The sequence below is a fragment of the Trypanosoma brucei genome, chromosome 10, assembly GCF_000210295.1.
Source record: "Trypanosoma brucei gambiense DAL972 chromosome 10, complete sequence".
NCBI lineage: Eukaryota > Euglenozoa > Kinetoplastea > Trypanosomatida > Trypanosomatidae > Trypanosoma > Trypanosoma brucei.
In genome coordinates this window covers 2883325-2908925 of record NC_026743.1, presented here as the reverse complement: position 1 = coordinate 2908925, position 25601 = coordinate 2883325, and the positions used below count along the sequence as shown (strand labels likewise).

Genomic DNA, 25601 nt, shown 5'->3' with positions numbered 1-25601 from the left:
TAGCTCTTGGGCCCCAGTGAGGCTGGGTGGCGAACATCAAAATTGTGTTGCTTGAGTAGAAATAACCTCCCGAAGATAGCTTCCGCCGATGTCGATAATTAACGCTGTCTAAACTCCAGAGGATCACATCTGCTATCTGTGGGGGGGGGGGGAACGGAGGGAAAGGACTACCAGGTGCCACCGTTTTTGTTTTTTAATGAAGACAAGGGTGAGAGCAGTTTGGTAACGGCAAGCGGCATCGGTCGGGTGTGTTTACGTCAAGCTGTGGGCTGCTTTCCTTGTGAAGGCGAGCTCTTTCCCTTGTCTTATGTGGACTTGGGGCCGTACACGACGCTCTAGAGTCGATCCACAATGACGAGGTTCAGCTGCACAACATTTCCCGTGGAAGAAGCAAGGAAGAGCGGATAGTTCTGTAAGATTCGGGGAGGGGGGGGGTTCAACTCGTTTGTTGTTAACTGAATTGTGGAGGTGGCTGTAAGTGGGTGTCTTTGTTCTCCATTACAAAATACTTGCACCTCAAAGTTAGTATATTTGGGATACATGGACGGAAACTCCTTCCAAGAAAGATGACAGGCACATGAAAAGGCAGTGATCGATTACCTTGCTCGATGGAAAGTTCTGTTACTTTTTTTTTTTAAACTTGATGGCTTGCCCGGAGGGTGTGTGTACGTGTGTGTACCGCGTAGCCACCCATCAAAGGGGTTCTGTTCTCATCATTTGTTGCGGGACTTCCATGGGGGACCAATGGCAAACTAAAATGTGGTGTTATGCTGCGTGAGTAATACTCCTCTTTGGGCCTTCATTACCGCATGATGTGCCGTCACGTGTGCCACACGCTGAAAACTAACATTATTATTATTATTTGTTATCTTGCCAAACTATAGTCAATGATTTACCAGTTACTCGAGCCCAGATGAGGGTTTAGCACGGGGTTTCATCTGATCGATGAAGAAATGAGGAAGCTAAGGATGCCGGAGGGGAATGGGGACATTTTTGAGACTAAATGGCTGCTAGTTCGTCCTAATCCTTGTTCATTTTTTTTTCTTCCTCCCTCGTTCCCTAACCAGTAACTTTCGCTTGTGGTGTAGAGGTTATTGAGGGCAACGCGAAGGCGCGCAGGGACACCAGAAGGGGGGACAAGCAAACAAACAAAAGAGGAAACTCCAAAAAGCGGAGATGAGTTTACCGGAGCTTGATTCGGCAGCGGAGTCCCTGCTTCGTGACCCCCAGTACCTCCTGAAGCTCCACCACCGTGTGGCACAGTGTCTTAGGAACTGTAACCCCTCAACTTTCGTGAGGTCCATGTCAACAGCATTCACGGCTATCGACTCGAAATACCGCGCACGGGATCGCGAGCAAAGCACAGAGCTTTGGCTTCTGAAAGGAATTCTACGCCAAATATTCCCCGTCAAATCTTTCAGTGATAGAGAGTTGGCTATACTTCTAGCGGCTCTTCCACTAAGCGAGTACAGTGGCGCTGCAGCGTCGGAGGAGGGATGTATTCGTGTTAGTCCTGTGACACTACTTCGGTGCTTACGGCAGATGTGTCCTATGCGTTCTTCTATGTTGTACGAGACGCTCCGTGGGATGGACGCAAAATCACCTAGGCCTCATGCTTCGGAGTTCCCTTGTGGCAGGGAACTTGCAGCACACACTCAAGTGGGGAAAGAGGACATGTGCGTCCTTGACTCCGCTATGCTCGTAGATCATTTAACGCAGACACATGGTCTTACCCTTTCGGAAGCATTTTTCTTGATTGACTACTGCTCCACAAGCACAGCGCCGTCGGCGACGAAGGTCGCAATTGAGGCACCTTACCTCTATGCGCTGCTATATCTTCGACCGCTTCCTGCTGAGCTTCATTATCAGTTGATTTTATCTGTCTTCGCGGAGGCGGTCGGTGACCCAAACAGGGAAGGCCACTCTGGTACCCTGGCCCTCATCACAGAGTTGCGGCAGGTGCCGCTAGAGCCCCTTGACACATCGGGTGGAACAGAATTATCGAGAGCCTGCGCTGACATAGATCAGGATTTGGTGAGATGTGGCCTGAGTGCTTCTTCTTTTGAAAAGCTATGCAGCGGCATTCGTGTCGGGCTGACGAAGGATGATATACGTGAACTTTTTAGCTACCTCCGGGGTAGAGAGGGTGGCTTCCACGAGGTATTATCGGTAAAAACCCTCATGCAAGAGTTTGTGTGCCACTTCGCCCCCGTTGGTGAGTCGCTTTTTGCCATTGTCGTAGAAGCTGTGAGGCGCTACGTGGTCAAAGAAGGAGGTATGCTGGCTCTACCGCGTCTTTATCTCAACCTCCCCGATGGTGAGCTCCCAATTGAAACATTTGTGGCCTCTTTTCGCAAGGCCGGGGTACCAGATACTGTTAGTGATGTAGAGGTCGAGTGGTTACGGTTCAAGGCTAGAAACAAAACTCAACTAATAGCGCTGCTGGGCGGCAAGTGTTCTGCAAAGCGAGAAGCACTGATCAAACAGCTGTTCGGGAGGATGGCAGGTGGTTGCGACGCTTCAGGAGGAGTTGTGAACGTTACAACTGAACATCTGCTGGCCTCTTTCCATCCTGGAAATGCCGAGGGGGGACTTGTGAGCGGTGATGAATGGCGCCATGTTATGTCATCGTGCCTCGGAGAAAAATTCGCGTATGATCGTTTTTTTTATTTCTGGAACTCTATTTCCGCTGCTTGTAGTGACGACTCCGTTTTCACGATGATACTCTGGCGCTGCTTCAACATGCACACGAAACCGTAATAGTTGTAACTCTACTATCGACCACAGCGCGTCTGACCGTGCTCCTCCCGGTGTAAAACTTTTTAAAAAATAAACTGTGTCTGATTTTGTTTTATGATATTGGCTACAACCGCTTGAACCGGGGACGGCGAGGCACGTGTGTGACCACCAGGAACACGCATGCATACGTGTGAGATACCGTGCATTTGCACCATTCGCTTACTGGTACCTTTTACCGTATCCGAGAGGGGGGTTTGCTTGTATATTGACCACACACACTTGAAGGTGATGTGCTCCGACCTGAGCATCTAAGTGCGCGACGCACCGAGTGCAGTTGCGACTCCCTTTATTCCACCTTGGAGGGAATTATAGGAAACATCAAGAGACTCTACGAAGGGAACAAAGGATTTTAAAGAGAGTTAGATCCGGTTTTCACCAAGCAGCAGACAAAGTTGGGGATGCTGAACGGTGGCAGCGGCGGTAGCGGACACCGAAAAGGAAATATCTCCAGCATATTGTAAATTGTCGGAAATATCAAAAAAGGAGTTTTCCGGGGCATGTAGACCGGCGCGAGTGCATTTATTGTTGCAACGCTCGCAACGATGATTTCCTTGATTTACTGGGGGAAAACCCACAAAAGGCAAAATCATGGCTTCCGTGTGGTTGACGCGCTCTCCACTCGTTAGGAGACCAACACAAACCCTCAAAGGTCTGCCATGTTATGTGTGTTCTTCCTTTATATATGTTTATGTACACGTGTTTTTTTTTGTGTGTGTGTTGCAACCGCTTTTTTAGCTTGCGGCTGGTTTTGTGAAGTTTTCGATGAAATTTGAGGAAGGTGTAGATCGCAGCAGCGTGGATATGTGAAGTTGATTTCCCCATTCGAACGTGGAGGCCGCACATTCTTCCTTGTAGGGCCAAACAATGCCCCCTTTTTCTTTTCTTTTCTCACCTGCTTTGCTTGTTAGTGTGACGATACTGTCGACCACTTTGATTAGGCAGCGGTGATGGACACATTATTGATGATTGGGGCTATTGCGGGAGGCTGGTTAGGTATGGACTTAATGCAGCGAAAAAGGATAAACATACTCCAAGAGACTATTGTGCGTCAGGAGGTCGAGTTGTATCGACTTTCGCGTTTCTCACACCTGTGTGCAATCTTAGGAACATCAGCTGCTGTGGGAGCGGGGTTGTACTTTCTATACACGAAGTTGAGAACTTTCAGAGAGGAACCCACGGGTTCTGACTGGACGGCACCCCCAACTTCATACGAACCTTCGCCAGCGCGAAACGAAAAGGAAGAGTGTGTTGTGTGCTTGCAAAATCGACGGGATACACTACTGCAACCGTGCCGCCACCTGCAGGTTTGCTGGGCATGCTCCACCGGTCTTAATAGTTGTCCGACGTGTAGAAGCCACATCACCACGCGGATACATACATTCAATTCGTGAAAAGTCCCCCCTTCTTCCCCACACATCTTGCGTGTGCATGTTGACGAATACGGCAGGGTTGTTGAGCTCAAAGAAAAAATTTTCTATATTTCCACCCCCATTTTGCCTTTTATTGTCTCTAAAACAAGTTCTTCTTTTCTTTGTTTGTTTCTTAAGCAGCAAGGAGTGAAAAAATGTGCACGCTTATAAGTGCACGCATTCTCTGCTGCCTCTTCAACACGTTCTCCCATGTTCTCTTCTTGTTGTTTTTTCTTGTAATTTATTCCCTTGTCCTCTTTTTTTTTTCTTTCTCTTCAGGTTGTTCTGCCTGTCATGCTCTTGACTGATTGATCTTTGATAGCACCATCTCTTCTTCTTCCTTTTCGGCCCCCTCTCTTTTTTTTTTTTTTTGGTACATGGTGCACCACCAAAAATTCCACACAGTTTTCAGTACATCGTTGGTGTAGGCGGGAATTCAGTCGCAGCACTTTGATGCTGTATTTTACCTTGATTGTCCGACAACAAAATGCACTTGTTTTAGCAGCTGACACTGATACGTGCAGTGAGGAAATTGAGCAGTGTAAAGCTACGGCTAAGGGACTGCTTCGTAAGTTGACGCTGGATGGTAAAAAACTCTCTGTAGATATGCCACCATTACTCACTGTTTCATGGAAAAATTATCTATTCTACATCCTTGCCGAGTCTGGTGTGCTGTTTCTTACCATGTGTGATGTGGCTACACCGGCAAGCATACCGCAGGCGTATTTGGAAGATGTGGCACGAGAGTTTCTTCTACAATATGGTTCGCAGGTAGAGGCAGCGACCAGACCCTATTGCTTTATTAAATTTGATCTTTACCTGCTACGTACGAAGAAGGTGTTCACGGCTCCTAGTTCCTCGCGCCTAAACATAGCACGTAGCGGGCGGCCGATGCCTGTCAAGCGGAGTTATCAGGAAATTATGTCGGGGATTCAAAACAAGCCAACACCGTCGTCGCTGCCGTCGAGTGCGGCAGATGATGGGAACTATTTTTTTTGGGTGGCCACTTTGTGTCTTCTAGCGGTTGCCATACTGATCATTTTGGTATACGTATTTTACCTCTCCGCTTGAACTCAGGGTGACCACACCTACTTTCCCGTTTCGAAGGCTGATTTGGTAGAAACTAGGGACAGTGGGAAATTCAGGGGCCGTGTTATGGGAAACAGGCCTTGACGGGGGTGGGGGAAGTGGACTTGTTGGTGTGATGGCTCTTAACTTCATTAACCTCCATAGTGAGTAACACAACTGAAGCGTCAGCGGTTGCTTCCGAGCCTACTTCACAACCACCCTGTGGGATGGTGACTTAAAGGACGTGTTGCGCAGATACCCAGATAAAGCAAGAAATATTTTTTTTTTTTTGAGGGGGGGGGTGGAGGCGCGTTTCTTCGGTGGCCACCGTAATGTGCCGTTTTCGTTTCTCTTATTCCCTTATACTGTTCCCTTACAGCATCTGTCCATTAGAGTTGCCACCTGACTTAAGGGTTGTCTCATGAAATTTAGCTGCTTTGTTGAATCCCTTTTTGTATCCCTCTCTCTTTTGTTTACTTTGGTTCTCCCTCTGGGAAGACTCAGTTGCGGTCATCACTCCAGTGAATGGGACGAAGGACACATGTGGCTGTTCGTCTACGACCAAGTGAAGGCAGTCCTACATGTGTAGACGTCAAAGATGACAAGGGAAAGGAGGTTGTGGTTGCGGATATGTCGGGTATATATGCGATATCTATCCCTCATATTTTTCGCGTGGACCAGGTTTTGGATGAAAGGTGCAGCAATGAAGAGCTTTTTGAGAAACTCGTGTACGACCGCATTCTTTCTTCTGCGGAGCAGCCTGACACCTCATGCTTCCTGGCGTATGGACACACAAACAGCGGGAAAACTCATACGATCGCCGGAGGACGGCGTGAGGCGGGTCTCCTTTCTCTCGCGGCGAGGGCTGTGCTTGACATGTATGGTTACTTGGAGGTTGCAATGATTGAGGTTTACGGAGAGAATGTGCACGATCTACTTGCGCAAGGGGAGCGGCGACTAATTCGGCGTCGAGCCGGGCCTGATGGAGTTGCAATTATAGTAGAGGATCTGACTACCTGTTCGCTTTCAACTCTGCAGGAATGGGAAGCAGTTTCGGCGTTCGGCATGGAGACAAGACGTACGGCTCCAACCGAACGTAACTCTCGAAGCAGTCGGAGCCATGCGCTTTTTACTATCAAGAGTCGTGGTCTTAGGCTCTGTATGGTTGACTTAGCGGGAAGTGAGCGTCAAACCACATATTCCCCGCAGCTGAATAGTGAGAGTATTGCGATAAATAAGTCGCTCTCCCGTCTTAGCACTGTTTTGGAGGCCCTCAGCACGATTCGCCGAAGGCCAGATGGTTCTTCTTCTTATGTTAACTTTCGTGACACGACACTTACAGTGCTTCTCCAACGGTATCTATGTGGCGCCTCCATGACTGTGTTTGTGGCTTGCATTCACCCCGATGTGCAGTTTGTACAGGAGACTATGAGCACCATGCGCTACACCCAGCGCTTGAAACACATCAAGACAAAGCCACCGCCCCAAAAGCCCAATGATGACTCGTCCCTGTTTCATCCGAAGGAACACAAAAACCTGTTGGAAGAGCTGTCAGCATTACGCAAGATTGTGGGTATAAATCCATGCGCCGGTGTGGCAGCAGGAAATGACGACACTTTGAAAACTAAGCTATACCAGGACAACTGTGCCCCACCGGCGCCGCCACAGGATGCTGCCCCCAGAGTGGAAGGTCCTGATCGAAGCGAGAGGTCAATAATGAGGCACAAGCAACGGCTGCTTCGTTCGAAAGACATAAGGCGTGTTGCGGGTTGGCTTGTCAGCCGCACTCTTAGCATGCTTCCACAGCTTTCTGTAGGTTTTGATGACTACTTTGATGACTACTTGCCTGGGGAGATTCAAGTAGTTGGTTATGTTTCACTAATGGCATGCCTGCCTCCGTGCAGCAAGACTGAGGCACTAAACGGTTTAGCTTTTCTGGACGTTGGTGACCCTTCAATTGGTCTTTCAATGCTTGATGCAGGGATACCCGCATGTGTTGGACTTCACAAACTAAGTTGTAAAGAGGTTCACTCGTGGGAAGTGCATGAATATAACGAGACCAATAACATCTTTTTATTGGCTTTCTTCAAGGTGGACGAACAACTTGTGGAACCATTGGGAGCCTCTGGGAGCCCGTTTGCGTGTTGCGGTGGCCTTTTAACCCTCGAACCACTGATGCCTTTAGCACTGGTGTTTGGTGCACCCCTTAATGCACCAAACGAGGTGAAGGAGAATGTTCTCCAACATTTAGTCACACTTCAGTCAGAACAGCATCAACCAGCGGGTGCCTCCAATGACACCGATGCGTCCCAATCAGTACACAAGAAAAGTAACGATTCGCATGGCTCTGTACCTTTTTTCAACTCAGAGGTACTCGATGCGCTGTCGGATTATTCCTATCATTATGAAGTGGGGGAGGACAGTTTGATAGGGAGTCCAGTTGGGCCCCAACGAAAGGCTCTTACAGACCATAATGAAGGACAAAATGGTGATGGCTTTCGCTCACAAATATCATGGGAAAGCGTACAGTTCCAAGAGGATTTGACTGAGATGGTGTGTTGTCGGGCTGTGGGCTCTGCTGACATTGATGAGGCTGATGATCCAGAACCATCGTCATTATCATCGCCTTCCACCTTTTGCGGTGAGGAAAAGGAGCTCAATCCAGTGCCCCTGCCGAATTCGGTCGCGGTACGTGCGGTATCGTGTGATATAGACCCCGAAAAGGGAGAACAATCACCTCAAAGTGTTGGTGAGCAAATCATTACTGACAGTGCTGATCAGTGTGACGTTGAGACACTTGATGATCAACCTTCTCTGCGTGCGGGCGGAGACGAGAGCGAAATTTCCTTCAAGGAAGTGGAGCTGACCGTTGGAACGACGGCTAATACGTCTTCGTCTCCCGGGTTATTGGAATCTCAGGCAAAGAGTTCACACATATTAGTCGCTTGTGAAGAAGAGAACCGCCTGGACTGTCCGCGTGGTGAAATCCTCGAGCTTAGTGGTACTCTTGCAAGTGAGTCCCCCGAGGCTCACAAAGGAAAAGGAAAGAAAACGAAGCGGGAAAATAGAGATAACCATAGAGACAGAGACCCTGTTAAACAGGGTTGCCATTACTGTGTAATACTGTAGACACTCGCATAGAAACAATACAAAAGGAAGCCTGGTTCCTCGTTGTAAGCTACAGTTGTTTGAAGATGCCGAACTTCTCCGAAATGATACAGTTTTTTTTTTTGAGAAAAAAAGAGAAGGGGAAGCTTATCTGGTTGGGGGATAAAAAGGTGCTTCTGTTTAGACCTTAAACTCGGTTTGCGCGGTATGTTTTTGACTTTTCTCCGCCTCACTGGAATATGTTTGACGGTTATTTGTAACTTCTCCGCTGACCTTGTTCCAACTGAACCAAGGAATTTTCCGTTCCGTTCTGTTCACCTTTTTTCCCCCTTTTCTGTTAGGACTTGCCATAACTGTGCGCAACGTGGCCCTTCCCCGGATAGGCTAAAAGCGGATACGAAAATAGCAAAAGTGGTAGCACAGAGCAAGCGAGAGTACCTAAATATTGGTGTCGGTGATAGGGAGACGCCATTTTTTTTTTTTTCCTTTCTGCAATTTAGCTCATAATACGGCGACAGCCTCAGACCGCCATGGCAAAGGAAAAAAAATCGTTCAAGAAGTATGCGAAGAAGCATTTGGCGACTGTGATTGAAAACCGACGTAAGGGCGCCAAGGCGAAGAAGGAGAAGCTGGAGCGTGTGGAAAGGAAAAAGGTGCGGGAAGAAAAGGAGGCAGAGCGTGAGGAGCGGGAGCATCAAGAGCAACTGGAGCGGCTGAAGGATACGGACCCGGAGTTTTATTCGTACCTCGAGGAAGAGGATCCCACTTTACTGCAGTTTGGGGACAAGGACATGGATATTGTGGATGAGAACGAGGGCAGTGACGCTGAAACGGAGCCAGATGAAGAAGAGGATGGTAACGACATAGACGATGGCGATGATAACATAAGCGGGATCGCTGACGAGGGGAATGGAGAGCAGTCGATTCAGGAGTCACGTGTCACAAGTGGGGAGCTCGACCGCCTGATTAAGGAGAAGAATGTGGAAGCGTGTGTTAACATTTTTGTAAGCGCGCTGCGTGAACTCGGGTACCGTGTAAAAGAGAGCCCCAGGGCAACCACCAGGCGCAAATTCGAAGACCCATCGCTGGTGAAAGAGTCCATGCTACGTGTTGCCCAGTTTATTGGCTCGAACCTTAGCACCGTCATCACCGGTAAAGGAGCGTTCAAAACGCCCAAAACACGGCATTTGGTGAGGCGTATATTGTCGTCTTTGGTGGTCAGCTTGGACGAGAGCAACACTGACGCTGCGCTGGCGGCTGGCCTGCTTCACGCTTTAGTAGCTTTTGTACCCATCCTCCATTTCCTAAAGGGTATGACAAAATCTGTTTTGAAGGCATCCCTTTTACTTTGTTGTGCAACAGAGGAGTCTGTCCGCGTCGCTGCTTATGTTGTTGTTCGCTCAATTGCGACGCGTGCGACGGGTACCCGTTCTATGTATCAGTCAACGGCCTTTAAGGGTGTGTTTCTCACACTCATACGCACGGCGCACAGTTATAACATCCGCAACGCTCCTCTGTTAGCGTTTCTCACCAACTGTGTGGTTGACCTCTATGGGACTGACATGGAAGCAGCTTATCAGCACGCATTCGTATACCTGCGTCAGCTGGCGATTTATCTTCGCGGGGCCCTGCAGCAACAGTCGCAGAGTAATGTACGTGCTGTGGTAAACTGGCAATACCTCAACGCACTGCGCGCATGGGGCGCTGTTGTGTCAAATTATTCCGAAGCATCGCAACTCGGGCCCCTTATTCATCCTGTTGTCCAACTCGCTACTGGGCTTATGGACCTTTTTTCCTCTCCACGCATGTTCCCCATGCATCTCCAGGTTATTGAAGTGCTCAACCACATTGCACTTCGTGCTGATGGTGTTTTTATACCTGTGGCGCCTTACCTCCTGCGTATTCTCACGTCACCAAGCATTGCCTTGGGTCACCACAGTAATGGTAGTGGACGGGGGGAAACAGGCGACCCGGTGGATCTGCGCTTCACAATTCGTGTAAAGAAGTCTCAGGCACGCAACTTCTCCTATCATCGAAGTGTGTGGTCTGAATGTCTTTATCTTCTTTCGGAACACCTGGCGACGCACAGCCACACGGTCGGCTTTCCTGAGGCTTTTTGGTCTGTTGAAGTGACTTTGAAACGACTGCGCACGGAGGTAAAGGTACCAAAGGTGCATGCCCAATTAAGCGCCCTCTTGCGCCACATTCAAACTACAAACCAAAAAATCGTATCGAAGCGCGAGCAATCCGGGCCCGGCCCGTGTGATTTGGCTGCAGTAAAACAAATGGAGGACGAACTGAAAGCATCTGGAAACCCATTGATTACATACTACCAATCGCTGCGGCAGCAGCGTATTGAGGCCTTTGCTGCTAAACAGAAAGATGCAAATGGGGAAGAAAGGGTTACGCTGGAAGCCACCGTGGAGAGGGAAAAGAGCAAAAAGAATCGCAAGCGACAAAGGAGCGACCACAACTCCTAGAGTTAAAATTGAGGGTTGTACGAAAGGTGTGCAACGGATAAACAGTAAGTAACATAAAAATGAGTTCGTGTAACACGCATGCGCAAGGAAGTGTAAAAAAAAAAAGGAAGTTCCCCTTCTCGTTCTAATTTCAACCGTCGTGAGGCGGCTCCTCCTCCAGGATGCGGGGGGGGGGAGGCTTACCACTAGTAAATTATCTTTTTGTTTGCTTCACATTTATGTATAACAACACTGAATCTTTTCATTCCTTGTTTCTTTCTTTCCTTTCAACGAGTATTTACACCTTTGATACTTTATTGTCAAACTCATACGTTGACCCACACGGATCATTCGCGGTTGCCATTGCAACTAGGGTGAAAAAAAACAGGTGATATCCTGACACTGCCAAATGGACTCTTTATACAGCTGGAATGATTCAACGAAGATTGGCATTGCTCTTACCTCGCTAGGAGTGTTCTTCAACTTTATAGGCATCGTGATGTTTCTGGATAGTGTTCTTTTGACTATGGGAAACGTTCTTTTCGTTGCTGGCATCGCATTAGTTATGGGTCCAAGTCGATTCAAGTCCTTCTTCCTGTTTCGCCGCCGTGCGTCCTGCTGCTTCTTCATTGGGATGCTTCTCATCATGTTGGGACGGTCACTCATAGGTCTCATGATACAGGGGTTTGGTACCCTGAACCTCTTCGGAAACTTCTTTCCGATGGTAGCGCGCGTTTTAGAGTCTGTCCCGCTTCTCGGACCGGTAATGCTTTCGCCGCCCGTACAAAAGTTATTGTCATTGCTCGGTTTGCAGGCCCGGGGTAACCGAAATGTGTAACCCCAAGGCGCCTTTGAGAGTTAATTAAAGGATGATGGAATTAAGCAGAAACTGAGGTGCAAACGATCATTGACCTGCTCCTCGTTCTCTCTGTGTGTGCTTCAGCATATATCTGCACGGCTACCATCATTTACTTGTGTACACCCATTCGTGTTGGTGGGTGTCGATTTGCGGCGTACCTTTACTTTTATCTTACCTTTTTTGTATCGGTTTCCCCAACTTGTGATCTTTTTCGTGCGAGTCTCAAGAGGTGGTAACGGACTTACTACTAGAAAATCGAGGGTAGAAAAGGGAATGGAGGTTAAGATTGGAAAGGATGTTGCGCTGCTTACGGCACATAAGACGTATCGTGATGACGGAGAAGACATGGTGAAAGCGGTGGCGACGTATGTGCCTTTCATGAACTATGTGGCTGCGTGTGAGTCAAGTGGGCTGGTGCCTTCTGCGTTTCTCGTACGCAACGTCCGACACATTGCACGGCGTGTTGTAGGGGTTATTATGGACGTGGAGTGTAACACACCCACTGGAAAAATTGTCCAACCTGTCGAGATGTCTGATTTTTCTCCCGCAATACTTCTGCCTGTTGTCATTGTGGAGACTGTGAGGTACGCCCTACTTCTTCAACGCCGTTGCGTAGCCGTCGGATGTGGCCTCACCACCGAGGCATTCTGCGGTGCGAAAGACAGTGGTGACAACATAACGTGGCAAAACCACGAACTCCTCACTTCTGCTGGATTTGACCTAAGGGATGTGAGAAAGTTGGGGTTTGGTGAATACTCTGTGGGAAATGAGGGTTTGCCGCCATACACGTTGCACACCATTAAGAAGGGGATGTCGTCTGAAGAGTTTGAGCAACTTCAGAAGATTTCCGCAGGGACGGCAGATGCCTCACTTTTCGCGGTGCGTTTAGAGGATGTCATGTCTTCTGTAAACGACGCTAAGGCGGGTCTTGCGGCGTCTGTATTACTGCTTGAGTCATAATAATCCCCTGTTCACCGCTTGGCTTTTCTCATTCTTTTCACTTTAGAGCGCCATAAGAATATGAAGGTCAGCTCCACACCGGTGATTGGACCTGCACGTTTGCGCACGGCGAAAGGAAAGAATGAAAGACTGGATGCAAAGAGTCTTTTGTCGATACCTAGACAGCACATGTAAAATGGATTATGTTTTAAGTTGACGGTGTCTACCACATGGAGGTGAATACCTATTTTTCTTTTTACGATGAAGGCATCTCTTACTTCTGTTGGTGATTATCCACCCGTTTCCTTTCCTTTCTGTCTTTTTCTTTTTCTTTTGCTTCTTCTCCGCACTTCTCGCAGGGGAATTTTTTTTCTTGTACGCTTCCCTCCTCACCATAAGAGTCTGAAGGAAATAATCATGACAGCCAAGCCTGCATCACAATGCAAGGAAGGTAAGGAGGGTCGTGTACAGGATCGTTGTGCTGACGGTGACGAAGGCCTCGTTACGTTGTTAATCCAAACGCTGAAAATTTTGATACCGACGGATATTAGTGGAATTCTCATGATGGCGTCTCAAACGATTACGCTGATGTTCGTCGGAAACCATCTTGGGGAAAAGGGGATGTCTGAGTACAGTGCTGGGCTTCTCGTCTTCAATGTCCTTGCGATGTCCATCGTTTGTGGGTTGGGCGCTGCAATCGATACTATTAGCTCACAGGCCTATGGTCACGACCCACATTCCCCTCTGATTGGCGAAACGCTACAAAGAGCTCTCGTTATTGATCTTGTCTTATGGGCTTTAATGAGTATCTTCTTCATCACAAGCAAACCTTTCATGGTGTTTTCGTTCGGTGAAGGTCTCGGCGAGGGAGGTGCTCTGTTTCTCGCACACTGTCCGCTTTACTTACTAGCGCAGATCGTAAGCGGTGTTGTTAGCAAAACATTACTTGCACAGCGGCAGCCGTCTCTTGTCGCCTTGGCTAACTTCGTGTCAGCTGTGGCTTCTCCTTTCATTAACTATTATCTAACACCATTGGGGGTTCATGGCGCGGCTTGGGCCCTTGGCTGCACAGTGAGTGTATGTGCTATCGCAGTCTCGCTGATCGCTGCGTTTCACCCCGCTGTCGTAATCTTTGACGCCCCGTGGCCGTCTCCCGCACTTCTGAGGAAAGATGAATGGATAACTTTCCTTAGAGTGGGACTACCGTCGCTAGTGGCTGTATGTGCTGAGTGGTGGGCATTCGAGCTGCAAGCGTGTTTTGCAGTTACCATATCACCTCTCGCACTGGCGGTTGTTGGCGTCTTTATGAACATATTATCTTTGTTGTTCGCTCTGTCCCTTGGAATAAGCGTTTCTGCAAGTGTCATAGTAGGAAATGCGTTGGGGTCCGGGCGATACAAGTTTTCTAAGCGTTATGCTAAATTTATAATCATTTGTGATATCGTATTAGGTGTAGCAACGGCTGCTGCCCTTGTTTACAATGGGGCATTTGTCGCACGTCTCTACACTAACGTTCCCAGTGTGGCGAAGGCTGTTGAATCGACAATGCCACTTGTTGCCTTAACTCACATGGCAGATTCGCTGCAGCTCTGCTTGCAGGGAATTTTCCGAGGTGCTGGTCAACCCAAGCAAGCGGCTCAAGGTGTGCTTCTCACTTTATGGTTTGTGGGCATCCCCTCTATTGCCTTGTATGTTCTTGTCTTCAAATGGGGTGTGAAGGGCGTAATCGGGGGTTTACTAACCGGTATGGTGTTTGAAGTGATTTTGCTTTATTGTCTGATGAGCCGCTGGGATTGGAAGAAACTCGCACAAAAAGCTCTTGAGTTGACAGAAGGTGAGGAAAAGGCCCTGCTTTCCACTAACTGACGTCGTGGCCACGTACACGGCGATGTGAACAACTTCACATGTCAAGGTGTAGCTTGATAAATGGAAGAGGAATAAAATTCAACTTACGGTAAGCAGCAACCTTACCGCGTGTGTATGCGGGCCTGCGCACAGGGAAAGGAGATAGGGAGGTGGGAAAACTGAAACAAACCGAAATAAATCGTTAATATTGTTTGACACCGCGTTCAGCGGTAGGTATCAGATTTTCTTCCTTCCTTCGTATTTTTTTTTCTTTCCTGAACACACAGATCATTTTTTCCAACAGTAATGGGTTTATCAAAAGTATCATAAGCGTGTGCCTGGTTTGGCTTGCTTTGGCGTGTGTGTGCGTCTGTGTGCTCGTCTACTCTTCGTTTCTTTTTTTTTTTTGAAGTTGTCCGAAACTGAACATGACCCGGGAATTTTCATCATGATATCAAACTGGGGAGACTTCCCACACTTTTTGTTATAATTACCATTGCCTCCATATATATATATATTTTTTCTTCATAAGCATCAAACAGAAAACGAGCCAGTAACGTGTAATAAAGCAGTGAAAAGTAAATGAGTGAGCAAATGAAAATGAATATGCGAAAGAAAAACCTAATGCTTGTGGTGACATGATGCCCATTCTTTTCATTCCATTTTATTTTAACTGCATAATAATTCTTCATTTGTATATTCGTCCAACATGTAGCGTATTATTAATATTATGATCATCATCGTTATTAATTTGATGTTGTAATTATTAATAGGATCGTTACCGCTGCCAAATACATGCCACTCGCAGGTGTGTTGACTTATGACAAATTTTAAAAGAAGGAGAAACGAAAAGAGAAACACGGGGCAGGTAATGACAGTGAAAGGGACGAAAGAGAAGGAATGGGAGCGAGACAGTCGAAACGAGCTTTCCGTTGTGGAGAAAATTCATCTGCTCAACTGGGTTAGACTTTTATTTGATTGATATTCCCCGTTCTCCTTTCCGCTTCCACCGCTGTTATCACTACCATCATTACGAATTTATTCACCTCCGTGTACTGCATGAGGAGATATGAGTACTAAGTTGGGCACCGACTGGTCCGCGGAGGGGCCACGTTCGTTTTCATTTTTGTTCTTGGATATAATAATTTTTATTGTATTTTACTCTTTCATGTCCCTGCGAGTTACTCTCCAGGTTTCAGAACGGAGTTGGGCTACGCCTCTCGACATTCAAAACTTTTGTTCTGTGCTAGATTCCCCAGTTTGTCCCTTCTCTAGCTATACCGTCCTTGTTTGGTATCCACTTTGGTTGTGCACAGGATTTATTTTTGTTGTTTTGATAGCGTATTGTAGAGGAAGTGTGAAGATACAAATACGCAGCAGCGTCGCGGGAATGGAAGAACGTCAGCGGCGCCACCCCCGTGTGTTGACAAGTGAAGTGTACAATGACGCGGAGGCCACGTTCAACCTGCTTGAAAACAAGGAGAAGCTGGTTTCACTTTTGGACTGCGTGACGCTACTGCGGGCCATGGGGATGAATCCAACACAAGATGATATCGACTATTTGCGTGAGCGGATGGCGGAGCCCGTGCTTCGACTGGAGGAGTGGCGACGCAACGAGGAAATAAGACGAGACAAGGAGCAGCGGCGCGAGGAGATGAAGGATAGGAAGCGAATCGGTACAGTTGCAATGAAGAAAAACACGAAATTAGCTGGGGATCGCTCTGCTGAAGGAACAGTGCAGGATGGGCAAAATCCGCAGCAGCCCGTAAAGATTACGCCTGCTGAAGAGGTAAAGAACATTGACTGGAATATATTTATATCATGCGTTGAGGAAATTTATCGCGACGCGGTGACTGAGCAAAAAGAGGTATTGGGGGCGCTAAGAATTCTGGACACGGAAGGCGATGACAGCATTACCATCGATGAATTAGTCGAGTTGGTCACAACCAATGGGGAGAGCGTTTTGAATCCCGCGGAGGTGCAACAACTCCGTTCGCTCCTCCCTAAAGAATGTAGCTTACCGGAATTGGCCTCTCGGTTGCAGGGAACATATGTCCCACCTACAAAGGAGGAACTAGAGCGGGCGGCATTTGAGGAGATTGAGAGACGACGGCAGCAGGAAGCTGCAGCAAAGGCCGCTGCGGACGATGCTATGCCGTTAGTATAAATCTCTACCATGTACATATTCAGGAGTGACCTGGTTCTTCACTCCTTTTTTCCTTCGCGGTCCCCTAACTTTTTTTTTTTGCTTTTATCTCTCTCTCTGTGTGTGTGTACTTGTCCGCACCTGTGGGGAGCGTTAGAATACCTTTTCCCCCTGTCAAATGTTGATACGACTCGCTATTGTTGCAATACTCTTCACGTTGCTGTGCCATCCATGCGGTGCACCAGTGGCCGGCGGTAACTCTGTACTTTCTATACTTGATTTCTGTGGCGTCCAACAAAGCTAGTTAGGCAGAGGAGGAAATGTGGATAGCCATGGGTGAGGCGCATTGCAATAGCAATCTTCGCACCGTCACTAATGTCACGAGTGATTTATTTTGTTGTGTTTGACAACGGTTCGTTCCACTGTTGGGCAGCCGTCGATCTCAAAGGCGAGACGCGAGGCGAGCAGTAGCGACTCGGCTTCAACCCCGACTAATGCGGAGATAACGTATTCACGAACTTTTTCAAAGACCGGCCAGTTCAAAACCATAGGGGAGGGCACCTAATGCAGTGGTTATTCCTACCCCTCCATTGAACTGTGGACAGATGTGTGTTCGCCGCCATTGTGAGCTATAAATATCCTTCAGTACATGTGATCAGGCGCATATACATATGTGCAAATACACAAATACGGTATCCATCCTGAAAAGCCCCGTTGCAATAAAGAATGTTTGCTTACATTCGGTCTCTTTATCCAGCGTTGGGCGCACCTTTGTACTTTCACTCGTGGGCAGTTAGCCTTCCCCATAGTGGATATTTCGCCGTGACCCTCCCTTCTTTTGAAAAATGAGGTCGCGAAGGCCCTTCACCAACGTTTGTGTTTCTTTCATTCTCGCCTCTCTGCTTTTCCCTGGCACTACGTTTTCGTTACATTTTCTAGCGTGACTGGCAGTAGGGTGTTTGATGGAAGATGCGAAATACCGTACGTTTCCAGCGAAGGTTCTGCTTGCGTGTGATGAACGGATCCACCAGTTTATTGATGCCTCAATATACAACGACTGGAATGCGGCAGTGCAGGAGTGGCGTGAGCAAAAGCAAGCAAGGGTATCACTTCAAAGGCAGAAACCCCCTGAGCCCAAAGAGGAATATGCACCTGGGAACAAACTGACTCAGTTCAGCGATGAAGAATTCCTGAAATTGACTCAGCAGTTGGAGGAGATAACGTCGGCCATCGCGGGGCCTTCGGCGGCCCTACCAGGCCCTACTTTTAGTGATGGAGGAGATGGGGCTGGTGGTAACGATTGCTGCCATTCCGGGGACAAACATGACCTCTACACTCTCGACTCCTCTATGTATTCAGCATCACTTGATGACAAACAACTAAGTCTGTATCAAAAGGCTGCCGAGCTATACAAAGTGGGTGATTACAGCGAAGCTGCCAGAAACTTTTCGGCGGTGATAGATTCCTGCCTGCCAACCGTGTTGAACGCTGCCATGGTAAGCAACAGGGCAATGTGCTATCTTTGCTGCGGCAGCTATCGTTGTAGCCTCCGGGACGCCATACGTTCCTGCGAGATGAATAATCAATACGTTTTGGGTGCCAGGCGTGCAGTGCGCATACACATTTGTTGCGGAAAGTGCTCGGAGGCCAGGGGGCTCATTGACACGTACAGCAAAACGTGTGGGCACGGTTTTGAAGAAGAGTTGGCGAATATCACTTTATATGAAAACTCTACTGCCCTTTTTGACAGAAACGAGCACGCGACGGCACTTAAACAATTGAACGAACTACTGAAGCGGGCACCATGTGCACCCTTTGAGGCCTTGAAGGTACAACTTGCGGCCGTCGAATTGGGGAGCCGAGCTGCTTTGCTGCATGCTGAGGAATGCCTTCGACGCTACCCTAACTTTCCGGAACTCATGTACTGGAACGTGCAGTTGCGATTTCTTGAATGCAGCAACGAAAGCGAGTTAGTGGCAATTCTTCCTCTTTCGCGCGTGAGTGCTTCAGCAGACTGCGCGGCCCGGTTCCGGCAGGTAAACAGCCGTATACAGCAATGCATTGACTTATGTCGTGAGTTGGAGAAGACTTCTGCGGCGAAAAATTGGCCGCAACTTGTTGAGGTGTGTACGAAGGCTCTTCAGCGTCCGTTCATTGGTGACCGCCTTCGTGCTGCGGTTTTGTCGCAGCGAGCACAGGCACTTTATCATTCTAGCCGCCTTTATGAATGTGTAGATGATCTTGACGTCGCGCTAAGAAACGTTGAAGGCGTGAGAGATCGTGCCGAGCTCTTACTGTTGAAGGCTCTTTGTGAGGAGAAACTTTCCCGATGGACGGATGCGATGCATAGCGTGGAGAGGTCCATGCGGGAGGAACGCCTGCCGGCGGCCGTTGATATGTGGCGACGACTCAAGGGGCGAAAGAAGACTTCGGACCAGCGGGAGAGACAGGGAGAAAAGAAGGAGGAAGAAAGAAGGTGGACAAAGCCTGCTGCACCCACATCATTGGCGCAGTTGTATTCCCGACTTGCCCTACCTGATGGGGCTGGAGCAGAGAAAGTTAGAAAAAGTTATCGTGCGCTGGCAATGAAGTGGCATCCGGACAAATGGTGCAGTGCCTCTGCCCAAGAGCAGAAGGAAGCTGAGGAAAAGTTTAAGTTAGTGAAAGCAGCTTATGATCAGCTTATCGGCATCATCGTAGAATGAGACTCGGTTGAGTTGGCAATGTACTCTTCTTTCGATGTATTTTTTCATGTTTTTTTTTTCGTACCCTCCTTTTCTTTTTTACACTTGGGGAGTTGATTCCTTGTTGCTGGAGGCGAAAATTTGCATTTCTTTTCATCATACATACTTCATTCTGATGCCTTCTTGTGCCGTTTCAACATTAGGGAATCCTGGAGTGAATCCGTGTTTAGTAATAGTGGAAGGCAGGATTAAGGGATGGGTCTTCTAACCACTGGCGGCCAGCCTCTGCAGTGGGGTACAGAGGAAAACAATCGTGCCAAAGAGTACGTGTCAGCACATGGCATTCAACAGTTTCTGTGGGTGTACAACAAACAGAAGGAGCTACCTGATTTCCCGTTTCTATGGGGAGACGAAATTGAACACCAGCTCGTGCGCCTTGAGGGCCGCAAGGTCAAACTATCGCTTAACGCTGCGGACGTTATCAAACGCCTTAGTCAAAGCAGCGGCGAGAGTACTGCAGAATGGCGCCCAGAATATGGGAGCTTTATGGTCGAGAGCCTCCCCGGCAAGCCATACTCGTCGAATGTGGATTCATTGTGTTCTGTGGAAGTAAACATGCGGCGGCGTTACCATATGTTGGACGCTGCCGCTGGTGACAACACATTCGCTGTTACGTTGGTCACGTTTCCATTGATGGGTGTTGGTGGTTTCACCACGTCAACGGAAACCGAATCACCGTGCTCCCAGTCTCTTTTCGTACCGGATGCGTGTATCAATGATTCTCATCCTCGCTTCAAGGCTCTCACGAACAATATTCGTCTACGCCGTGGACGAAAGGTTTGCATTCAGGTACCGATGTTTATTGACAGGTACACCATGGAGAGGACGGTGGACCCGCGTGTAAATATTGATCTACATCCCCGTAACGTTGAAATTGTTTGTACGTTTTCGGGTGAGAAGACTGGTTCGAAGGGAAAGAAATTTTCATGTGATACCATCACTCCGAAACGCGTTCCTCTAGAAAATGAAGCAGTAACGAATATGACACATCTTTACACCCCTGTTACGCACTACTACTATGCTCAATACTTTCAAAACCTTCAGGCGGAGCGAGTGAAGCAGCGGTACCAGGCTTGCCCCTGTCCCGTTCCATCCGTAAACCACCCTTGCATTTACATGGATTGTATGGCCTTTGGGATGGGCTGCAACTGCCTTCAGCTTACCATGCAGCTTCCTAATGAAGCGCAGGCGCGTCATATATACGACCAACTGGGGATATTATGCCCTTTATTTCTTGCCTTAAGCTCAGCAACCCCGTTTCAAAAGGGCATTCTCTGCGAGTCGGACGTTCGCTGGTTGACGATCACCGCCTCCGTTGATGACCGCAAGTATGAGGAGGTGCCGCACATTATCAAGTCGCGTTATGACTCAATTTCTGTATTTGTCAGTTCATTGACGCCAAACCTGGAGGAGTTCAACGACGAGGTGCTCAGGATAAACGACTCTTATTACAATTTACTCACTAGGGAAGGTGTGGACTCCCGTTTGGCCACACATATTGCACATCTCTTCATTCGAGACCCTCTTGTCATCTACGACCAGATGATAGACATAGACGACCACACACACGTGGACCACTTTGAAAATATTCAAAGCACAAATTGGCAAACTGTTCGTTTGAAAGTTCCCGTGCTTGACAGCACGCTTGGGTGGCGTGTGGAGTTTCGTGTAATGGACGTGATGCCAACACCATTTGAAAACGCAGCATACTCTGTTTTCGTTGTGTTACTTACGCGTGCCATTATGAGGTTTGGTGCCGTTTTTTACACAAAATTAAGCATTGTTGATGAAAATATGGGCCGTGCGCACAACATCAACCCGTGCCAGCAGCATTATATCATGAGGCGTGACATATTCGCATCCAAAGTAACTACTGATCCCAGCGAAAACTGTGAGCTCACTGTTGGGGAAGTTATCAATGGAAAGCCTGGTGAGTACTATGGCCTAATTCCACTTGTTCGTCGGTATCTAGAGGAGGAAAACATTCAAAGCGATGTGGTCGAGGGCTACTTAAACTTTATTTCTAAACGAGCGTGTGGGGAGATACCAACAGCGGCGCAGTACTTGAGGAACTTTGTTAAGAAGCACCCTGACTACAGGGAAGATTCGCGATTGACAGAACAGATTGCCCATGATGTTGTTAACCACGTTCATCAGCTCGCGTGCGGTGGTAATGCGAGCGAGTCGATGATTGGTGCTTATAAATTGGGGAGTAAAAGACAACGCGAAGGGTGAAAGGGTGGATTCGCATTAAATAAAGGGGGTAATGGCGAAGGGAAAACATTACTGGGGTAAAAGCTACCCGGTGGTTACGCTAAAACGAGCGAGAGTGCCTACGGCGTTTGGGGGACGGGTCGCTGCGGTTGAGTAGCAGATCGCTTAGTCACACTTTTACGTTCAACCCCATCCTAGTGCCGCAGTCATCGAATTTTGGGGCATCCTACTGGAATTTTAACGCAGTAACACTGTTACAGGGAGGCAGTTGCATCCATCGATGCGCCTGCTCCCACCCAAGCTTTTATATATACCTAAACTAACACACCCATCTACCTTTTTATCATTTTTTTTATTATTCAAAATTCTGCTTCTGGTTTTACTTTTTTTTTTTTTTAATATGTGAAACTGTTCAACGAGAACGGAACGCACGAAAGGTAGAACATGACTGCTTCCTGACAAGGGCAAACAGGATAGCACAATTCTTAGCGTTTAAACCCCTTTTCCGTTCTGTCACCATTATTTTAACCTTTAACTTTTTTTTTGCCCTCCTTAATTTTTTTCACTTTGTTGAAATCCCGCTTTGGTGATATTCCCATTAAAAGGGACCGCCAGAAGTAAAGGGATATACATACGCAGCAACCTCTCGTGTAGTTTCTACTCGTGTGTTTGCTTCCGTTTAGTTATTTACCTTCCTAGCACCCATATTATTTTCCAGGAACACCTTCCGCATTCCTCCTTCACACATCTCCGTTGGTTTGATCTTCTCCAGCGCTTCTGTCATTTATTTATTATTTATTATTTTTTTTAAATAGTGTAAACCACGACATGAAAGCAACAAAAGCAAAATCCGGAAACACGGCCACGAACGCCGTGCCCTTCAACAACGCACCCCTTAAAATTGTGTTCCTTGACTGTGATGGCGTTGTGTCACCCTTTGGGGGGCCGCTGTTTGCCCCAAGGCAAATGAAGTTCCTCGCCGATATAATAAACGGGTCGGGAGCGCAAATTGTGTTGAGCAGCTCGTGGCGCACAACAGATTTTGGGCGGAAAGAAGTGGCCCGTCAGCTCACCCAGTTTGGCATGCCAGTTTTCATCGACTGCACCCCGACGCTTCCGGATAAACCAAGGTCTGTGGAAATACTGTCGTGGATTGATTCTAACAAAAGAAAGTACAATATTGTCAACTTCGTTGCTCTGGACGATATTAACTTACCACTCAGCGCCCCTGATCGCAACTTCTTTGCGCGGCACGCCATCGTCACGAATGCGACAACTGGATTGACGGAAGCTAACGTGAAGCAAGCGCTGCAAATGCTTTCCGATACCAACAACATTTGATCGTGTGACTGAAATATAAGCTCAAATTTGTGAGAGTGGGTTTATGTGTTTGCGTATGTGAGGTCTTTGGTACGATAAAAAGCAAGCAGGTGTACCACATGATAGGAAGGGGGAATTTGGAGGGGATACAAGAGAAGAAAAAAAATAAATTGGCAAGGAGCGGCAACAATAACAGCCAGGTGGTTAGATTTCGTGAACGAACAGAGATGGTCTTCTGGGAACTTGGGGAAGCGTGTTTTTTTTTTCCACGCAAAGAAGTATATTATGAGTATTTCATCATTCTTCGCTGCTGTCGTCCGTGTTTTGTTTGGGTGCTGTGTTTCCTGGCATAGCACGCTGCGGGAGGAATTGTAGATGAGGAAATGCGTGCATAGGTAACATGGAGAAGAGTACGCTTATCTCGTTAGTTTTATTTGGAAGCTCTACGTTGCATACCAGGTGTTTTGTTCTATTTGACGCCAAAAGGATCTAAATGTTGTACCCGAAGTAAGGGATTCAGTGGCGTCAGACCGTTTCGGGGGAAAGGGGATTCCTCCGGCACAGCAACAAATGATTTTTATCTCCACCTCACCTCGCCTCGTCTCGACTCCCTCCGTCTTCCTTCATTTTTTCATTTTTCTTACCACTTATATTTCTTCGTTCTCACCGGTCTTTCGTGTACGTTCTGTCTCTCAGCTATGTGTTGCCCCCTTCGGCGCAAAGCCAAAGTCGATATTTGCGATGAAATCAGGGATTTTGGTGGGTGGCTATTGTGGGGATGATGCGAGAGTGCCTCAACGTTATACGTTGCCTTTTTTACATATTGTGTTACACCCGCTAGTGATGTTTTTGTGGTGTGGATATTCTTGTTCTGTTTTATTGTGCGGTATGTATATTTACATCAGGAGCTGAGCGACCTTCATGACGCACGTAAGCACATATACGTGAACTGCGAGACGCTCCAGCACCTTCAGGGTGTTCCTTTTCTGATGGATTGTTCGACACCAAGGGATTTGTGCACAATTCATGGCACTGGAGATGTTTAAATGGTGTCCAAACACTGCTGTCGGTCACTGGTCTCTGCAGTTTGCGATCCACCCCCTTTCTTCCTTCCTCCCTTAAACTGGTGTGTGCGTTTTTGTTGTTGTGAAAATTCTGTTGTGCGTGAGGTGTATCGGGAGGTGGCAAATATGTATGGTTTAGAAGTGAGCGGCTTTTCGTGGAGGAGGTCTTCCGCGTTGGTGCGTGCCCTCGCTGCCATGTTGTTTTAGTTCTTTCGAACGGCGGACATGTGTAAACTCGGCGGGTGGTTAGTGGTGACCACGTGGCCCCGTATATTTTCCACTTTCTTCTTTTCAACATACCTATACTTGTTTTCGTAGCTGCACGCGTTTTGTTACCAATGTCTTTCTCTTATTTGCATACCCCCTTTTTTATATTGTTGTCATTACTACTTACTGGAACGAACGAGTGGTATCGGGTGGTATGTTAGTGGTGCGTGATGAACTGTTTATGTAACTTCTTCTGGCTGTTTGTCCTCGAGGTTCTGCAACAACATTTAACTGCACCACTGGCTTTGTAACTCCTAACTCACCTTGAAGTGCTTGTTTCAATCGCCCCCGACGGTTTAGGGAAAGGAAGAGGTGAGGACATAGGGGAGGAGGTGCGGAAACTAGATGCGCGTGGCGCTAACTATTGATAGCACGTGCGATGATCTTTTCGAGGCGGTTTCACGCATTGTAGCTTCGGGCCAGGGTGGTGTCACTTCTCTTGTTGTCAACAAAAGGCATAACGCTGTACCAAACACGGTGGTTGTGGAAAAAGATGGAAACCCCTCTCGGTTACTTCTCCTTATTACGTGCAGTGACTTGCAGTTGCTCTTCCGAAGTGATTGTGCGCATGACTATTTGAAGGCGGCACATCGTGCAACCGCTTGTCCCATATACATTGTTGTTATTGGCTACCCAACAGGGCCGAGGTGTCCCCCCTTCTGGACGGGTGTGGCGCAGTTATGCACCGACCCCCACTTGCTGGATGTTTTGGTTGGAATCGACTTCGCATCATCTGTTGAGCGTTCTGACGAAATCGTCGTGGCCCACGGTATGAAAGCTACTAAGGACCCAAAAGTCGGCCAGAATCTGGTCCGCATGGATGGACGGCGTAAGTGCGACCCTACGGATTTCGACACATTGTACCTTGACATGCTTTCTGAAATTGCTACGGTTTCCGAACACCGTGCCTCCATCATTAAGAGCGCCTTCCCGTCCCTTCATGCGTTGCTAGAGGCGATTGACTCCGGTACCCTCGAGCGGGTGCGCGTAAGAGGGTATGATGAAGAAAGAAGTTGCAGCACCTTAGATCCTTATATTTCGAAAGTGCTCTCCACGGATTACACTGCGACTGGCAGTGTGGAAGGGGCGGCTTCGTTGGTCGAAGTGAGTAAAAAGTTTTTCCAACAGAGTAGTGAAAAATAATTATTCAATTGTGCGCCTTATTATTTCCACTCTGTTGCATACCTCTTGGTGGAAGCTGTTGTTCGTTGCTTACACCCAGTATTCTTGTCAGTACAACTATTTTTTTTTTTCCTGGTGGCGGCTCTGCATGCTGCATTTTTTTTTTTTTGCGGTAAAATGAAGGTAATAATACGAGTGAACAACACGAGTGCTCCGCTATGCCATTTGTTGAGTGTTT

The 25601-nt window shown here is 47.8% G+C and overlaps 16 protein-coding genes across 16 annotated transcripts; 15 read left to right on the top strand and 1 right to left on the bottom strand.

Annotated features, from left to right (window-relative positions):
* Positions 1-1176: 1176 nt before the first annotated feature.
* On the top strand, positions 1177-2760 carry TbgDal_X15030 (hypothetical protein, conserved; the record flags this gene model as incomplete). The annotated part of the gene is made up of 1 exon (XM_011780366.1): positions 1177-2760. The coding sequence occupies one exon, from the start codon at positions 1177-1179 to the stop codon at positions 2758-2760; it is 1584 nt and encodes a 527-aa protein (XP_011778668.1).
* Positions 2761-3318: 558 nt separating this feature from the next.
* On the bottom strand, positions 3319-3642 carry TbgDal_X15020 (hypothetical protein, unlikely; the record flags this gene model as incomplete). Its single annotated transcript, XM_011780365.1, has 1 exon — positions 3319-3642. The coding sequence occupies one exon, from the start codon at positions 3640-3642 to the stop codon at positions 3319-3321; it is 324 nt and encodes a 107-aa protein (XP_011778667.1).
* A 104-nt stretch (positions 3643-3746) lies between these two features.
* On the top strand, positions 3747-4190 carry TbgDal_X15010 (hypothetical protein, conserved; the record flags this gene model as incomplete). Its single annotated transcript, XM_011780364.1, has 1 exon — positions 3747-4190. The coding sequence occupies one exon, from the start codon at positions 3747-3749 to the stop codon at positions 4188-4190; it is 444 nt and encodes a 147-aa protein (XP_011778666.1).
* A 471-nt stretch (positions 4191-4661) lies between these two features.
* Positions 4662-5279, top strand: TbgDal_X15000 (hypothetical protein, conserved; the record flags this gene model as incomplete). The annotated part of the gene is made up of 1 exon (XM_011780363.1): positions 4662-5279. The coding sequence occupies one exon, from the start codon at positions 4662-4664 to the stop codon at positions 5277-5279; it is 618 nt and encodes a 205-aa protein (XP_011778665.1).
* A 522-nt stretch (positions 5280-5801) lies between these two features.
* Positions 5802-8405, top strand: TbgDal_X14990 (kinesin-like protein, putative; the record flags this gene model as incomplete). The annotated part of the gene is made up of 1 exon (XM_011780362.1): positions 5802-8405. One exon carries the CDS (start codon positions 5802-5804, stop codon positions 8403-8405), a length of 2604 nt encoding a protein of 867 aa, XP_011778664.1.
* A 186-nt stretch (positions 8406-8591) lies between these two features.
* TbgDal_X14980 (hypothetical protein, unlikely) lies at positions 8592-8891 on the top strand (the record flags this gene model as incomplete). The annotated part of the gene is made up of 1 exon (XM_011780361.1): positions 8592-8891. The coding sequence occupies one exon, from the start codon at positions 8592-8594 to the stop codon at positions 8889-8891; it is 300 nt and encodes a 99-aa protein (XP_011778663.1).
* A 23-nt stretch (positions 8892-8914) lies between these two features.
* TbgDal_X14970 (hypothetical protein, conserved) lies at positions 8915-10864 on the top strand (the record flags this gene model as incomplete). The annotated part of the gene is made up of 1 exon (XM_011780360.1): positions 8915-10864. One exon carries the CDS (start codon positions 8915-8917, stop codon positions 10862-10864), a length of 1950 nt encoding a protein of 649 aa, XP_011778662.1.
* A 388-nt stretch (positions 10865-11252) lies between these two features.
* Positions 11253-11681, top strand: TbgDal_X14960 (predicted S. cerevisiae Got1 homologue; the record flags this gene model as incomplete). The annotated part of the gene is made up of 1 exon (XM_011780359.1): positions 11253-11681. One exon carries the CDS (start codon positions 11253-11255, stop codon positions 11679-11681), a length of 429 nt encoding a protein of 142 aa, XP_011778661.1.
* Positions 11682-11975: 294 nt separating this feature from the next.
* Positions 11976-12662, top strand: TbgDal_X14950 (hypothetical protein, conserved; the record flags this gene model as incomplete). Its single annotated transcript, XM_011780358.1, has 1 exon — positions 11976-12662. One exon carries the CDS (start codon positions 11976-11978, stop codon positions 12660-12662), a length of 687 nt encoding a protein of 228 aa, XP_011778660.1.
* Positions 12663-12902: 240 nt separating this feature from the next.
* TbgDal_X14940 (membrane transporter protein, putative) lies at positions 12903-14507 on the top strand (the record flags this gene model as incomplete). The annotated part of the gene is made up of 1 exon (XM_011780357.1): positions 12903-14507. One exon carries the CDS (start codon positions 12903-12905, stop codon positions 14505-14507), a length of 1605 nt encoding a protein of 534 aa, XP_011778659.1.
* A 1048-nt stretch (positions 14508-15555) lies between these two features.
* On the top strand, positions 15556-16653 carry TbgDal_X14930 (hypothetical protein, conserved; the record flags this gene model as incomplete). Its single annotated transcript, XM_011780356.1, has 1 exon — positions 15556-16653. One exon carries the CDS (start codon positions 15556-15558, stop codon positions 16651-16653), a length of 1098 nt encoding a protein of 365 aa, XP_011778658.1.
* Positions 16654-17594: 941 nt separating this feature from the next.
* Positions 17595-19337, top strand: TbgDal_X14920 (chaperone protein DNAj, putative; the record flags this gene model as incomplete). Its single annotated transcript, XM_011780355.1, has 1 exon — positions 17595-19337. The coding sequence occupies one exon, from the start codon at positions 17595-17597 to the stop codon at positions 19335-19337; it is 1743 nt and encodes a 580-aa protein (XP_011778657.1).
* A 234-nt stretch (positions 19338-19571) lies between these two features.
* TbgDal_X14910 (gamma-glutamylcysteine synthetase, putative,(fragment)) lies at positions 19572-21611 on the top strand (the record flags this gene model as incomplete). Its single annotated transcript, XM_011780354.1, has 1 exon — positions 19572-21611. The coding sequence occupies one exon, from the start codon at positions 19572-19574 to the stop codon at positions 21609-21611; it is 2040 nt and encodes a 679-aa protein (XP_011778656.1).
* Positions 21612-22418: 807 nt separating this feature from the next.
* Positions 22419-22931, top strand: TbgDal_X14900 (hypothetical protein, conserved; the record flags this gene model as incomplete). Its single annotated transcript, XM_011780353.1, has 1 exon — positions 22419-22931. The coding sequence occupies one exon, from the start codon at positions 22419-22421 to the stop codon at positions 22929-22931; it is 513 nt and encodes a 170-aa protein (XP_011778655.1).
* A 549-nt stretch (positions 22932-23480) lies between these two features.
* TbgDal_X14890 (hypothetical protein, unlikely) lies at positions 23481-23822 on the top strand (the record flags this gene model as incomplete). The annotated part of the gene is made up of 1 exon (XM_011780352.1): positions 23481-23822. The coding sequence occupies one exon, from the start codon at positions 23481-23483 to the stop codon at positions 23820-23822; it is 342 nt and encodes a 113-aa protein (XP_011778654.1).
* A 764-nt stretch (positions 23823-24586) lies between these two features.
* TbgDal_X14870 (hypothetical protein, conserved) lies at positions 24587-25384 on the top strand (the record flags this gene model as incomplete). The annotated part of the gene is made up of 1 exon (XM_011780351.1): positions 24587-25384. One exon carries the CDS (start codon positions 24587-24589, stop codon positions 25382-25384), a length of 798 nt encoding a protein of 265 aa, XP_011778653.1.
* Between the last annotated feature and the right edge of the window lie 217 nt (positions 25385-25601).